The sequence below is a fragment of the Falco biarmicus genome, chromosome 10 (assembly GCF_023638135.1).
Source record: "Falco biarmicus isolate bFalBia1 chromosome 10, bFalBia1.pri, whole genome shotgun sequence".
In the NCBI taxonomy this organism is placed as follows: Eukaryota; Metazoa; Chordata; class Aves; order Falconiformes; family Falconidae; genus Falco; species Falco biarmicus.
Window position 1 is genome coordinate 31,633,224 of NC_079297.1, and position 16,328 is coordinate 31,649,551.

Genomic DNA, 16,328 nt, shown 5'->3' on the forward strand with positions numbered 1-16,328 from the left:
GGTTTAAGAGTCTCTGTTCATTGTCAGAAGGCTTGGAACATGCATATCAAAGATGCCATATTTTGAGAGAGAATATATTTATTGTGAAACTATAAACAGTTACAAACTTAGTAAGTCAACACTGAAACTTTTATTGACACAAATGGCTATATAATTTGAGAAAAATCAAATATGCCATGCAATGGTTGTTCCATCTTTTAAAATGCAACTCTAAAATTTGTAACTAGTATATGGACAATTTGGAAGTTGGTGACAAAAAAATTAAATTATTATTGATGCAAAAGTTGCCATTTGTTATTCAGCTACTCTACTCACAGCAAAGGAAAGAAGACACATTTGAATCCATATGATGATTTTCCATCTTTTACTTTCCCAAAGATACTATGGCTAAGGAGTTTGTTTTTAACCCTTTCTAATACAATTTTGGTGTGACCTTTCAATCCTAATGCAGGCAGAGCACCTTTACTAGTAGCAAGATTATAGGCTGTCTTTTTAAACTGGATATAATTTTGTTAGAATGAAAAAAAAAAAAAGAGAGAGAGAGAGAACAAAAAACCCCACTGTAAATGATCTGTTTTCAAAGAAAGGTTACGTTAGAAAACAATTCTTACTTGGAGTAATAAATTACAACCATCCCAAGAAGGCCAAGAAGCTCTGGCTGCATCTGCTTTAAGCAAGTCCGTACTTGAAGGACCTGAAAAAGCAGCCAAAGAGTTGATGTTCTTTGTGCTTGATCTCTGGGGGAATATTTGCAAGTTGACCCATAGGCCATCACAAAAGCATCTGCAAAATTAATTTCTGCAAATAACTGAACCAATATAAACTCCATGTTCTTCTAACTGTCTTAGAACTACAGAATTATATTCAGCATCTAAAGCATTACAAGAAAATACTTCTGTTAGCATGTGATTCTACATGGGGAGCCAGAAAGTCTCAGTACCTTTTTAGCTTAGAAATGAGGCACTAAGGATACAAAAAGCACATATGCTCAGTGAGCTCTTACAAGTTGAAACACATAAGAACAAGCTTTCAAACTCGTTGTTCTTAGGTACTTCATCCTGTCAATCAGCTATTTAGACAGTATTGTACCTATATAAACAACTTCAACAGGTTTTACAAAGTACGGATTTTTTGTTCTTCTTGTGATAATTATAGCACTGACATAGGCCAAAGGAGGTGCCTGAAATTTTTAAATAAAATACATACACAACTGCAAAGAGGTAGGTGTTTTACTTCTTTCTGAAAATATTTTCAGGAAAGTCTAATAAATAATAAACCCAAAATAACAGATAAAATAAATAAGTACTACTAATGCAGAGTGGGAAGAGAGAAGGAAGTTGGTAATTGGCTCTGGCAACTAACGCTTTGTCTGCTAGTTATTGTTCATACAGCAATCGCAGGAGAAGGGTTTGATTTTCAGAATTAAGAGCTTGGTCAGAATTAAAAATTATTGCAAAATCACTATAGTTTGGCTGCCCTAATGGCTTAGCTGGCAAAGAGGCCTACACTTTGGCCTAAAGGCTGGGGCTGTCCTCAAAGGGACACTTTCAGCTGCTGAGGGTGTGGACTGCCTCACTTTCTAGATGCTTTGCATTTGTTCAACTTGTCATGACTTTGATGATTTAAAACTGAAAGCAGATTAGAGGAGAATTATCACTTTTTGTGGATATATGGTAGGCAACTCCTCTGTGGAAGCTGAATTCCAGACTAGACTCTAGGGACAATACTGGGTCAAAGAACACAACAGAATGAATCTAAAACTGTTACAGCTTCATTAAAGTAATTTCAAACAATAGTTTTGTTCCAAAAGAGACTGATTGCTCTCTAATGACAGTGCAGGAAAGAAGAACCCCTGTTCTTTTGAAAGAGAAAAGAATCTGATCAACAGGAAAGATAAACATTTCTACATGAATTAAATGTTAAGAAACAGACAGTAACAATTGTTACATTGTTTATCTATTTATTTCTGCCTTTAACTGAGTTTCTCACTTTTTATAAAGACAAGAATTTTAGGACAGGTACCAGGTCTTTGCATGCTCCCTGAAATCTTGGCCACATTCGTGTTAATCCTACTGTCTTTAATGAGATACGGGTTTACCTTCCAATTTTATATGTCATATAGCACAACAAAAACTCAGACTGGACCTTTACATGTTACCAGAATGCGAACAGTAATAAACGTGATAGAAAGGAGCAAAAAAGGGGTGAGAAAAAGATGAGGAGAGAAAGAGAAAAGAAGTGACAGCAAAAAGAAAGAGATTTTTATCAGGCATTCTGTTATTCCTTAATTACTCTTCACACTATAGCCATTGATTCATGTCTGAAGTGATACATTTTCTTTGATACACACACCCCCACCCAGATAACAAATCTTTGGCTACTCTGGAGAATAGGCTGTGTACCATCTTCCACAGATATATACCAAGATAGGGTATATAGAACTAAAGATAATCTTTTGAGGTTACTAGTGTAAAAGTGACTGGTTAGTAGTAAAATTGCTATTGTCAGTTACTCATTAAGCTGAGATGACATTTTTGTCTACTTTGGAAAAGACTGATTGCGACCTCCAGAATATCTGGCCCTGTCTGTAGGAATACAACCAGCACTGCTAGCAGCTTGCATTGCAGAAACCAGAACCTAATGAACATGCAAACAGGAGTTACTCTTTTACTGCTAGAGATGGGTTACTCATAAACAGGGAAATGCCATAAAAACGGGGAGCATGAAAAACCGGCTTGACAGTCCCCGGTCCTGCTCTTAACCTGTGGACAGACAAATTCAGCCTTCATGAAAGATATAGCAATATTTGAAATCAAGTAGAAAAATGCAAATCTGGAAAGAACAGAATGACAAAAGAAGCTTTGGAAAGTTTAGAATACAATAATAATAATTCAATTATTATTTTTAATTATTAAGTTGAACGTTCGATTTTGGAGAAAGTTACAAAAATTACTCTTTCACTGTAATCTAAGTGACTTGCAGCAGCATTAGTGTAACATTTATCTGTTTTGTCCCTTGCCTGCCTTTTACTTCTTCATCGCTATCCACATTCAGAAGACTTTCTCATTCGTTATTACCAGCAAGAGAGGCAAAATAAAGGGGTATCTCATGAACTATTGTCATTACTGGCATGTCTTGTCATCACTAGGCAAAACTAACACCCATTTGGAAACATAACTAGCTCTGGGACAGGGATGCCTGTAGTCACACAGTGGCACAAATGTTCTGCAGGGAAGTGTCTGTTTGCCAAGCTGTTTTCATTCCAAATGCTAAACAAATATTATTCAGCTGCAATTTGAGGGCTGAAAGTTTCTTATAGGCTGCCTGTCAGTGAATGAAAAGGGGGGGAAAAGTGAGAAAGACATGAGTGATTCATGAAATACTGGAATATTTAAATGGGCTCTGAAATATTTCACCTGCAAGGGTTCTGAAGTGTGCTAAGTAAATACTAAGAGGTGGGAATATACTGTAGCACAGGTTAGCTACATCCATGCAACACTCGGTTATGATAAGGCTTGTATTTTTCCTTTTAAGAGACTCCATTCTCTTTAAAACATCAACAAGAAGAACCAAAAGGGAATTCCCTAAGGTCAGCTCTGAGGAAACATAAACCTCTAATTCAATAACTCCGCTACTGCACTGAAAAAGGCCTTATTATTGCAACATCCATATGGAGTCAATTGGACATTAATGACTAATCAATCCCTCCCCTTTCTATTCTACTTATAGTGTCACAAGCCATGTTTAGATTAGCCCATTTCCTGCTTAGGATTGCTCAAGATGTCTTTTGTTCTTTCAGGGCTGGCCTGATGGAGGCAGCTTAAACAAACACACGACCCAAGTGGTGCAGGAGTTATAAACTGCCATATGTGAATGAACAAAGGGGCCATACTAAAGCCTTTTGTGGTATTTGTTAATGTTTTTCATCTGAGTTTAAAAAGACCTAATGACTTTGTGGTGAGCTGATGCATGTGGCTCGTGGCTTTGCAAAATGAGGGAAATTCTAGCCAGTTATATATCAGCATATATTTTTCGAAGTGCCTTGTTTTCAGTTTTGGTGGCCTTGAGTTTACTTTTTTAGTATATTTGTTTTACATATGCAAGCAAAATTCTTAATCTCAATTAAAACACAGCGCCAGTTTTCACAGTGATCCTCACAATCTGCATGTATGACTTTCCCCATTTGAAAGGCCAGAGCTAAAACAAATAGTGAAATCAAAGCAACTGTTCTCAGCTCTATCAGTGGTAGCAGTTCACTCAGCAGTGTTTAAAGCTGAACTGTTAGTTTGGTCATATTAAATACTGAAACAATCTTTCTAAATAAACTGTTAGCACATCTCCGATCCACAGCCAGCCATGCCCAAATTTACATTATTTAAATGAATTAAAACTGCTAAGTGCAACTACTTTCTTGATGGCTTACACAAACAGTTTAGATTTGTTGACCACATTTTATGGCAAAATTAACCCTTATAGAAATTTGGTGTGGAGTACAGCTAAAAAAATACAATAGTCTTTTAAATTACATGAAATATTAACTGAGTTAATTACTGCATAAGGCCTGACTTAAGCCCTCAGTGGCCACTTGTGCTGTAACAACATAAGAGTATGAGAAGTTATTCTGTGAAGATCTGTGAAACATCTAGATAAAACCTGGGGTGAAGAAATAGCCTCTGCTATAAATTTTGGGAGGTATGTAAGGTGTCATAAGATTTTTCAATCATGTGCCACTAGCAGATTTCAAGATTGTTCACAGATAATTAATTAAATGCTAACAACCCCATTCTGACATTGATATTATTGATACAAAAAATCGCAGCCCAAGAGAAATATTACTAATAATTGTTAGGTATCTGACAAGATCTATTGATACTGCAAATTTATTTTGGTTTTGTTTGTTTTTTTAATAAAAACTGTTGCTCTAATAGCTAAGCAATTATTAATCATATTCAAAGTAAAAACAATACAAAGAGGACTGAACTAATCTATTTAACATAGAAATGTTTCCATAAGAGTAACAGTTTTATAGTCGGTGGAGCTGTTACTCCCATAGTTAAAAATTTCTCCTGACATGACAGTGTCACCTAGAACATCCAGAAAACATGATACTGATTTAAAACACAGGGATTGATTCTGCAGTCTTCAGTCATCCCTAACAGCTTGTGTTTATTTAAATCCTGCCTGAACAAGGGCCATAGGATATGATCCATTCATATTTCAGTCAATGCTTTCTTTTGTTTTAAGACGGAAAAATGACAGACAAGAATTCACCACACAGAAAAAAGGCAGCCTGACTTCATATTTGATGGCTGCATTGTTCAAGCTGTAGCTGAACACTGTTAATGAACACCTTTGCTTGCTCCTATGTAGCAAAACCAATGAATTTTAAAAGTTTAAGTACAATGTGGTTTATAAAAGGAAACTATGTTTAATGGGAGATTTACAAAACCACCTCCCTCAAATTATGTTATTAATGAAATACAGGATACTTTGCAAAAAGTTTTGATGTGTGTTGGAATCATTGCTTTAGTGGCCCATTTCCTAAGTTCAATTTGCAATTGAATTTGTCACCTTCTAGCATATGCAACATCATTCTTCATATCAATATAACTAATTCCTTCTATTGAATGTTTGCTGTTCTTACTTGTCATATCATATCAGTAATTATATGGCCAGGACCTAGGGCTAGGATATGCATAGGCCATATCTTCTTGCCTTTCACATGGGGTGCTGTTATTGTAATAAATAATAATATAATTAGTAAATAATACATCATGAAGGGAGAGAAGCAAAAGCAGCATGATAACAGGAGCTGTTAAGTTGACAAGTAATAATAAATGTTAGGAAAAACTCTTAAGGCTAATTTTTCAAATGTGCTGCACCTGTGCATTTGGGATTTGTGAGTGAAGCCAGGAAGATGTGTTTACAAACAAGGCAACGGCACGTCCAAATATGTTGCCACATTTACCTAGTTTGGATAAAAAATGGGGGATTTTCCAAGAAATAGGGGCTTATGTGAAAATTTACAAATTACTCTTTGTTTTAAATACTGCTCTGCCTGTGAAACTACCCCTGCCAAATTGACAAAATAAGCATTTAATATTTGAAGAAGCTATGAAGATGTACTGCCCACTGCATACATATTTTGGACCACCCGATTCCATGAAATTATATCAAATACAAATTAAGAAAATACTATCCCCTTGCTACTAAGTTCTGCACTAAATGCTTGCTTAGATATTTGGCATAGCTATATGGAAGAAAGGCAGATGCTCTTAAACATTTTTAAATTGCTGAAATACTAAGGCTACTGAAGGAGAAAATGGTGTGCAGCATAGACTTAGAAAAATAGACAGCTGTACAAAGAAGAGGACTTGTCTGAATCTGTATCAATTGCTTGTGCTTAGCCAGAATAAATGATTTTTTTTTCCTTGATGTATTCATATTTCTGCTCCACTCCCTGTGCTCAAGGAGGTAAGGAAGAAAGACAAGGTTCCTCCATCCTCCATGCAGTATGATACAATGGTGGCTTTCTCCATCAGCTGAAAATTCAGTCGTGCCTGGAAATTTTACGCTATTTTAGGCAGCTTCAAGCTCTTTTTGTGATATTGGAGCAATGCAAAAATATGTGCAGAGCTAAGAATCAAGACCATGGGGTGTTTTACATCAGTGGTGGCTGTACATGAGTGTGAAAAAATGTTTTAAACCACTGAACTACTATGTTTAATTTTTCACTCACTCCACTTAAAAATAGCTACACAAACTGACGGATGCTTTCAGTATTTGTGACAATAATTTTCTCATGGGCAAGGATTTTCTGTGTAAAAAATGCAGCCCACAGTTACTTTTTACAGCCTTGTCCTAAATTCCTGAAAATAATGTTTTACTATATAATGGAAATTGTGACAAGCCCTTAACCATAACTGTGCTAATAGGCACCCCTATGTAAAACTCGGGGCATTGTAACAGTGGTTGGTTGTACAGCATCAGAAATTCTAACTAGAATTTTTTTAAATAAAGGTACTATTCTAGAAGAATCATTTACTGTAGTGTGGAAACAGCAAACAAGAAAACCTCATATTTAGCAGTAGGAAAAAAATACCTGACAGTTGAAAACCAAAAGGTAACACTTGTGGAGGACATTCAGATTTATTATTCGGAGAGTGAGAAGCACACTATATATTTAATATTAGTGTCTTGAGAAGAACAAGTTTCAATGCCATGGGAAGATCAGTCCACATACCCCAGCTCAGATCTTTCAGCATTCAAAGTGGGAGTTCTTTCTGTAAAATGTTATGAGGGTGCTGGCAACAATAAGATTCATGAAGTGGTTGCCATCAGAGAAGTGATGGGATCGTTCTGAAAGACAGAACAACTTATTCCTATCCCATTTGCAGACATTGAGTTACTCCAGGGCTGAGGCGCTGAATCTCATCCAACACAACTGAAATACTGTGCCCGAGTACTCTATCCCAGATTCCTAATCTGTTATGAGTTATTCTGAAAAATGTAAGCATATCACTCAAGTATCAGGCACAATCAAATAGATTCATGCGTGTTAAAAATGGCAACCACAATTAATGAAAGCTACCTTTTAGCATCTGTTCTAATTAACCAAGACGATAAGTTACTTTATCTTTAAATCATAAAGATACACTTATGGGATTTTTTTTAATCGAAGATCTGTAACAAGAATTCAGGGGAATAAAAATTCCAGTACTTGAACTTACTGCATTCTCTCTGGAAACACTTCTTTGTTTTCAGACAGCTTTCACTGTTTTCTGATTTTCATCTTTCCCCTCTCAACTGCCATAGCAACTATTACAAATATTTATGTGCGACAAATACTGGCATGGAGAGGCATTCTTTCCTCCAGTATTTATGAAGCACTGTCACAAAAGTAGGTGATGCTTTGTCATGCATGTACTACCTGCTGTTTACACCTTTGCATAGGAGGGTGTTAAACAAGTTACCTCAGGTTTGGATTGTGTTGGCAGCCTGCCAAGATTGATCTGCTGCAAATATATGGTTCCCTTTCACCTACCTTTTCAGCTGCTGAAATTCAACCTTTTTTTTGAGTTAAGAAGGAATTGTGTCACCCTTCTGTGTAAGGAATTATTTACTATTGGGCATATATGAGAATGTTGAGGCTTTGAGTATATGGTAGAGGTGCTCCTTTACGAAAGCACTGATCTGGGTTTTTTTGCAAAACCCAGGCACTTGTCATGATGTCTGCTCTATCACCAGGGAAAGAGAAAATGAACTTCTACAGCTGGACAGAAATTTGGAGCTGGACAAGGTGGCAGTTTTTCCTCACTCTTAGATACCGGACTTGTGCTCCCTTTGTAGCTCCTTTTCCTCATGTTTCTCTGCACACGTCCAAGAAACTACCTTCTACATTGCAAAGCCTCCCTGTCTTTCCCCAGTCAGCTCATTCTTCTCCTCATTATTCCACATGTACTGCTGCTGCTGCCATTGCAACCACTTATCGTTCACCATGTTCTGGCAATTGGTTAAATCTGTGATGATGCCTATTACTACTTCTTTCTTTGCCATTCAATTTTCCTTGCTTTTGGGCAGGTAGAATCTCTCATTGTACTAAAATATGCCTCACAATGTAGCTAGCCCAGGTCAGGTATTAATGGGAAGTGCTAATGTTATGGACATAAATAGACAGGCTGCAGTTAACTGCTGCGCATATTGAGCAATTCATTGACTTTGTACATTGGTCAGCAAATCTACCATCTGCAGTGCTGCAGAACTGGGTTCTTAAGCTTACTGCTGAATAGAAATATGTTCGTTTAAAAGCAAAGGTGACCTTGTGCTCCTTCAAGCTTGGGTTCAGGTCCAAAATCAGCTTCAGACCAAAAACTGTGTATATCTGAACTATATTTAATAAGATGAAGCTAGGGCTTACTGCTGGAACCAGCCTACTACCAATGGTTACACAGCTTGCAGTCCCCAACTTGCTTGCAGTCAGCCTACTTGAAGCATGGTTGAAGATACCATGATCAAACAGATAAGGCTTAAAGCTATATATTCTCAGTGACTTGTTATATAGAAAACCACAATCTTTAAACCAAGGAACATAAAAATTAAAATAAGAGACAGCAGGCAGTGTAAGGGAGAACACAGGCACTAAGTCAATGAATTTAGAGAAGACTGGCTGGCACCAATCCCACTCTGAGGACTCCAAGATACCTTTTAATGACCGAGTCAACATCCAGATTTCATAGCAAAGGTTATCCTTTGAAAGACTTTGAAAAGTAACAGTTTAATGGAAGGATAAATAAATACATAGATACAGATGAAGTGGACAGAGAGATCCCACCACGTTATTTAAAACTGTTTTTATCCAAACCAGCAGGCATGTACCTATCCTCAGAACTATGGTCCGTGCTTAACACACACTGGTAGATTAGTAGTCAAAGGAAGAATCAGCAAGTGCTAAACACGTAGTTTACAGAATCAAGAAAACCACCACATAAGAAATAGAACAAATTAAAACATCAAAACAGGACTCAGAAGAAAAGGGCTTTGTATGTGCTGTCCCAAAATGGCAAAGTGAGGCCAAATATTTAATTCACAAGCCCCTGATTCTAATATGTCAACATGAATGAACATGGAACTCAATGTTAAGTACTAATACAGCATTTTCATCTGTTTCTTGCTTTATAAAAATGAATTTAGCTTCACAATGCATCTGATTTTTCACTTGGGAAAAGAGGACACAAAGAAGTCATTTCTCTCTTACAAAATCACACAGTGAGGCAGTGGCAAAACAATAACATTCAGATGGTTTTGCCCTGAGCCCAGGATCAAATCAAGCAAACTGTATTTTAACAGATCCAATTCTTTGGCAGGAATGAAGATCAGGTCTTGGTGGAATTTGAATCCCTGACTGTGACTGCTGAAGGAAACCACACTGCAACCTGAATTAAGGTAAAACCAGTAATTGTCAACAGGAACATTAAGTCTATTCTGCAGATTTCTATCTACTACAAAACAAAATCTTAACATACTTCCTAGACATTTCCAAAGCATTTGACCACAACCACTAAAACAGAAGGATCCATAAACATAAAGCACATTATACAAGCACAAGAACCATAAACACAGAGCACATTATACTATTCAAAAGAAGCAGCACTATCACCAAAAATGAGCATCTGTGAAAGGAATATCTTTTTTTAGAACGTGAACCAGAAAAACATATTTAGAACATCCAATATCATCAGATAAATAAGAACTAAATATTTTAGGTTCCCTCACCTGGAATTTAAACAGGGTCACCTATGGCTCCTGACTATTCTCCACAATTTGGTCAGCTGACGTATGTCAGTCATTTTCAGAAAGGGGTTTCAGCTATAGCTAGATTCAAAGCTGTCTTGGTGTGTCCATGCCAGTTAGCTGTGTTTCAGTAGTGACAATTGCAAATGTTCAAAATTGTGAAACTGCCTACATAAAGAATGAGGTTTCCTTTAAAATGATGAGGTTTGGAGAAAAAAAAATAAAAAAACCTTGTTTAGTTATATAACTGGCTGTTGTTTATAAATTTGCATTCCAGTCACCGAACATGTATGAGGCTCCAAATCATGTTTTTGAATTTTGCTAGCTACAAATGTATTATAAATTTTAACATGACAACTGGAATTTCCAGGTAATGATATAAGTCTAATAGCTATGGATTATTCATCAATGGTGTCACAGTCAGTGGCAATGTTTTGAATACAATCTGAGCATGTTTTTTAATATAGTTAGCCCAGTCCTGCTGGTAGCTAAGGAAGTAATAGAGAGGTTTATATCATATATATAATATAAAACTCTTGCTGATGATTTTCAGGCCTCCTTTCAGATGACAGTTAGGTCATTATGAGTAACACAAACTTCAAATACGACTTCATAAGCCAGGTCATCTCTGAAAGTGCACCTTGTTACCATTAATCTTAAAAAACGTTTCTTTTTTAAGGGGCACTGGACAGGGACAACAAGTTAAGTCTTAAAAGTCATCCTACAGTATCCTTGCATATTTATCTTGTAATTGCATAGAGTTAAATTTAAAGAATTTCAAGACTTGTCTTATAATTCATGATTCAAAAAAAAATAATACATGTAGCTTCGGCTTCTGATCAATGAGCCAGTACCACAAGCACTCCTAAAATTAAAGGAAAACATGACTCTGGTCCTGTCAAACTCAGATCACTGCCATATGTTATAGAAAAGATATAGGAATAGAGAAAAAACATTGCTAGATACTATTACAAAGGCATTCCATAGAACACAGAAGTCTGCTGATATTTCTTATAACAAATTACTTGAACCTTAAAGTGTGTCAAAGCTATGGGAACCAGGGGTGCTTACCAGATTTGTTCTGTATCAGCTGCCTGTTGGGATGAGACAGACATGTCCAATGTCTCCGCACACTTTAGCTTCCTGTGCAAACACAGGTGGGCACTAGGCAGGGAGTGGAACTGCACTTCCATAGTCCCCTTGGTCTAGATCAGTTGGGGGATCAAGCCCGAACTGCACTTCCCCCATTTACGGCCAGTAGTGGGACTAAATTTGGAGTTCTTGGCTCAGGAATAAATGTGTTACACTACTCTCCCCCCTCCCCACCTAAAAGCCCGCTACAAATAGTCAATATACCTTTTGCAAATAACTCTGAAATTCTAAAATTCTGGTGATGGAAGTAAAACCATCTGACAGATCTAACAGCCACACACTCACTCTGTCACGACTGCACTTGGACCTCAGAGATATGGATGTATTTCTGATGAAAGATGAGGGTAAAAAGCTGACCACCATTACATTACTTCAGAAATCTTTATTTTCTATATGACTGCATTATTTGTGTAAAAGCACACAACAAAACACATAAATATTATCTAGAGATGTCTACAGCAACGTGCACTCAAATGGTATCTAAAAAAATATTCAAAGTAAGTAACAATGACAAAACAGAAAGGAAGGTGTGAAACACACTAAGTCTTTGAAGAAAATTGCTATGGCTATTAGGAACCTTTGACATTTGGTTATGATTGTGACCTTGGCAACACACTAAAATGCAACAAGACTCTCTTCTTAAGAGGAGGCCAAAGAGCAACAAAGCTGGTGAAGGGTCTAGAAAACAAGTCCTATGAGGAGCAGCTGAGGGAACTAGGGGTGTTTAGCCTGGAGAAAAGGAGGCTCGGGAAGACCTGATCACTCTCTACAGCTACCTGAAAGGAGATTGTAGCAAGGTGGATGTCAGCCTCCTCTAAACAAGCAGCAATCGATAGGACAAGAGGGAACGGCCTCAAGTTGTGTTGGGGGAAGTTTTGTTTGGATATTAGGATATCACCTAAAGCATCGGAATGTCAGGCATTGAAACAGGCTGACCAGGGAAGTTGTTGAGTCACCATCCCTAGAGGTATTTAAAAGACATGTAGACAAGGCGCTTAGGGACGTGGTTTAGTAGTGGACTTGGCAGTGTTAGGTTAATGGTTGACCTTGATGATCTTCAGGCTTTTTTCCAACCTAAACAATTCTATGATTCTAAAGAATAAGTCAACAAGTTTCTTAGTAACCCAGTCCTGAAAAAGACATGTACAGAAGCACAAAATAATAGCAACACATATAAAAACTTTGTGACATGGCAAACCTAGAAAGATCTGTAATAGTATGACAATTAGAAGCATTAATATCCCTGAAGAACAGTCTGTAGCATCGACATTACATCAGAGGCCACAGTTTAACTGCTATTTCAGAAGCACAGTTTTCAATGGACCTCCACTCAAAATGATGCCATGCTAGAAGTGTCATGTCTTAGCTAGCTTGCCAAAGACAAGGGGCAAAACTTGGGTGATATTTTGAATGTATTTTAATTTGTATCCAGCTAATATCTAAATTCACCTTGTCTACAACTCAAAGGACAAATAAGCAGCTCAGTTTTGAACTCCTGCCAACATTTTTTTTCAGATCAGCAGAGGTATTCATCCAGCACCTTTTTTCCAGAGACATCTCTTGGCTGCTAAGCAAAGTCTGGAAATCTGAATCCATTCATGAACTCAGATTTCTCATGTGGCAACACACTGTGCCTCAAACTGCTCCACTAGCTCTAGAAAGACATGTACACTGTCCTTAAACTGGCACACATCACTGAAGCTTGGGTTACACATTTCAAAGCTTCATTCTGTGCTATCCAGTAACAGGGGGGGCTGTCAGTACCACGAGGTGTATCAAGATACTAAATTAAGGACACTAGAAAGAGAAAGGATGAACAGAAAGAAATGAGCTAAACCAAGAAAGTCATCAGGGACTTGATGTCATATGAACCAGTAATTGTGTATCTGTAAGTATTCTGTTGCAACTTTTTATCCCAACTGAGGAAAAAAATACCCTTCAACATATGGAAATATGAGAAGTTGCTGTAGGTTGGAAATTCCTTTACAAAGCAGTTCATAAATAACTGATTAGTCAATAAGTACTCTTGAAAGTCCATGTATCTCCTAAGTCCTTTCATCTAGAAAAAAAATCATTGCAAAACACCTGTCTGAAAGTTATTTTTTACCTAACTTCTGTTCATTATTTTTCTGTCTAAAGACAATACAACAGCGGCTAATCATAGCCAATACACGATGAAGAAATTACACTCATAAATGATAGCTACCCAAAAAAGAAAATCTGGAAAATATTGGTTTTGTAAGGAACTATTAAAAAATGTGTATATATATATATGGAAAATCTGAAATGTCTCATTGAGGGCTAGTCTCCTTCTGAATATTATTTGTAGTAAATGGCTGATGAACTTCAGTCAACATTTTATCTTACTGTTATGGAGACCTGAAATCTTGACTATGTCAAAATACTTCAAAAAAAATAAATGAGCAAAAAATATATCAGCGTGCGCTCCTGCTACATGTGTCAGTTCCAAGTTATAAGCTAATCATGATATTAAGCCAATAAGTAGGAATATTTTGCTGAATTAAATTTGAGTTAACTATTCCTCTGTATGGATGAGTCAGTACAGGAATGTCTTGGAACTGAACTTGCAGCTTCTCCATTGCACACAAGTCCTTGCCCAAAATACTTTTAAATTCAGCTTTTTTCATTTGCCTAGAGACTGATTAAAGATAATGTATGTTGGTTGGCGAGCAAGGAGAATCAGGGCTCTAAGATGTTTTGTCACAGGCTTATCTTGTACTACCTATGCAGTAAATAAAAGATAAAATTTGCATGTGCTGTTGTCAGACTCAAAATGAAGGGACAATTTTTGAGACCTTACCTGGACCATTTATTTCTGGATCACAGAGAGACAGAACAGAAAATGTGTTTATAGGAATATTTCTCTGTACAGAAAATATCAATGCCTTTTTGTTAGAAAAATTCTGTCACAGTATTTCAAGAATCATTTGAAAATAACCCTATGTGTTAAACCAAGTTTATTGGTCCTGTCCTTTTTTTTTTTTTTTTTTTTAAAAAAAAAAAAAAAAAAAAAGGAAGCAAGCGAATTTTTTGAACCTGTCAGATGTTTGGATATTAATGGGAAAATTAAGAGATATTTTAATCTTTTCTTAAGAACAGTGGCATAACTAGAACTTGTCAGGTTAAAAAAAAGCAAAATGGTTCTCAAATAGAAGTAAATTGAGGGGGCAAAACGTTGCATAATATTCTATCTGAATAGTACATTAATCTTACTACCATGACTGGTAGGGTTCTTATCTATCTACGTGTTCTCTTCTAATGTATCATAGGGTAGAGAGGATACTGGTGGCATCCGCTTCCAGAGCATACATGGTAACCCTGCTAGAGGCTAAACTCAATCTTGATGCACACTGATTTCAACCTATGGCTTGACACTGTATGCCTGATACAGAGAACTCTCACTGAAATGAGTACAAATGCACTGAAGGTTTATATCAGGCATTTTCATATAGAAAATGTGAAATATTTTCCCATTATCATTTGACAGCTGCCTGTCAATAAAATTGTGCTTGCTATATCTTGAATAGTTAGTGAGTGCACTGATGGGTAGACTCCTTACAGAGCTCTAACTTCAAAACTGCTAAATCCTTAAAAACTGGTGAAAAAAAATTATATATTGCCTTACAGAGATAGTTTTCTCAATGTTTCTTACACTTGTAATAATAGCATAAATGTAAACATTTAATTGAGAGCTTCTGGGGGGGGGGGGGGAAACCCAGTTGTGTTGCAGAAGGGCTTAGAGGGCTACAGTCCTTTTCGTATATCCACTCTTTTCTATGGACTTACTACAATCTCTCAAACCCACACAGAAATCATTCAGGCGTTACCCTGGGATGTAAGCTGGACAGTATTTATGACACTGGCAGCATTTCAGCCATACCATTCTGTGATGCGGTGGTCAATAACCCGTAGTCAAAATTGCAACTCACCTTCTGCATCTTCTGGCCTTGTAAGATCGATGACACCAGGGCCCAGTTTTCCATCTTCATTGGGTTTCCCTGTTAACTGTGGGCCTAAATTATCAAACCTTGTTCTTTCCTGGAAAAGAACAGAAGTAGTCTTAATGGTCCATAGGTTAGCTCTCGTTATATGCCTGTGCATATGTTTATGCACTGATACATGCATTATTTTCTCAATCAGAACAAATAATAAGTGCATTTAATTACAATTTTAACCCAGGGACATTTTTTTACAGATTTTGAATGTTTGCATTTATGAAAATCAGTTTAAAATGTGAAATATATACAGAAACTTTGAGATTATTTTGATCTGCACTGCCATAATGCATAAATGACTGTACATGCAAATACAAAACACTCTTGGCAGCAAACAGTGTTGATTGATGCTGCTCACTTTGCCTTTCCATTTATTTTCTAACTTAAACTGGAAAAGACAATCAACATTTGGGAGACATGAAAATTCAGAAGCTGAAAGAAGAGTTTGTAATAAAACATCCTCCTAATTTAGTGGAAAAAGCACTTTTTGCCCCACTATGGTATTCAAGTTTGCATTCATACCTCTGAGAAAACACAAGTCTGAATTTTATGCAAGCAGATTTCAAAGACAAGTATTTGAAAGAAGGAATAATAGATGACAGAACTGATATTATTATTTTGTCTAGGAATTTAAATTGTATCTCGGTGGAAAGGGAACCTAAGGAGATTAAAACAAAACAAAACAAAATAAATAAAAAAAAAAAAGGAGAAAAGCATGCACACTCCTAGAAAACCAGAAAGCAACCAAAAAGCGTTTGAGAGCTGAAGACCTCCGTAGGAAACCTGGAACTAGAAAGTGGAAACTGAAAGGTATTTTTTGTGTTAAGCCAGTTCCTCAATCAACTACTGGACAAGGCTACTATAAACGAC

General features: G+C 36.7%; 1 protein-coding gene across 12 annotated transcripts in view; it reads right to left on the reverse strand.

The window, feature by feature from the left end:
• Positions 1-16,328, reverse strand: part of SOX6 (SRY-box transcription factor 6) — a 375,871-nt gene that overhangs the window by 19,617 nt on the left and 339,926 nt on the right. For all 12 annotated transcript variants that reach the window (XM_056354363.1, XM_056354364.1, XM_056354366.1 and 9 more), the window contains one exon: positions 15,393-15,501. In XM_056354363.1, the coding sequence (XP_056210338.1) occupies positions 15,393-15,501 (109 nt within the window). The remainder of the gene's footprint in view (positions 1-15,392; positions 15,502-16,328) is intronic.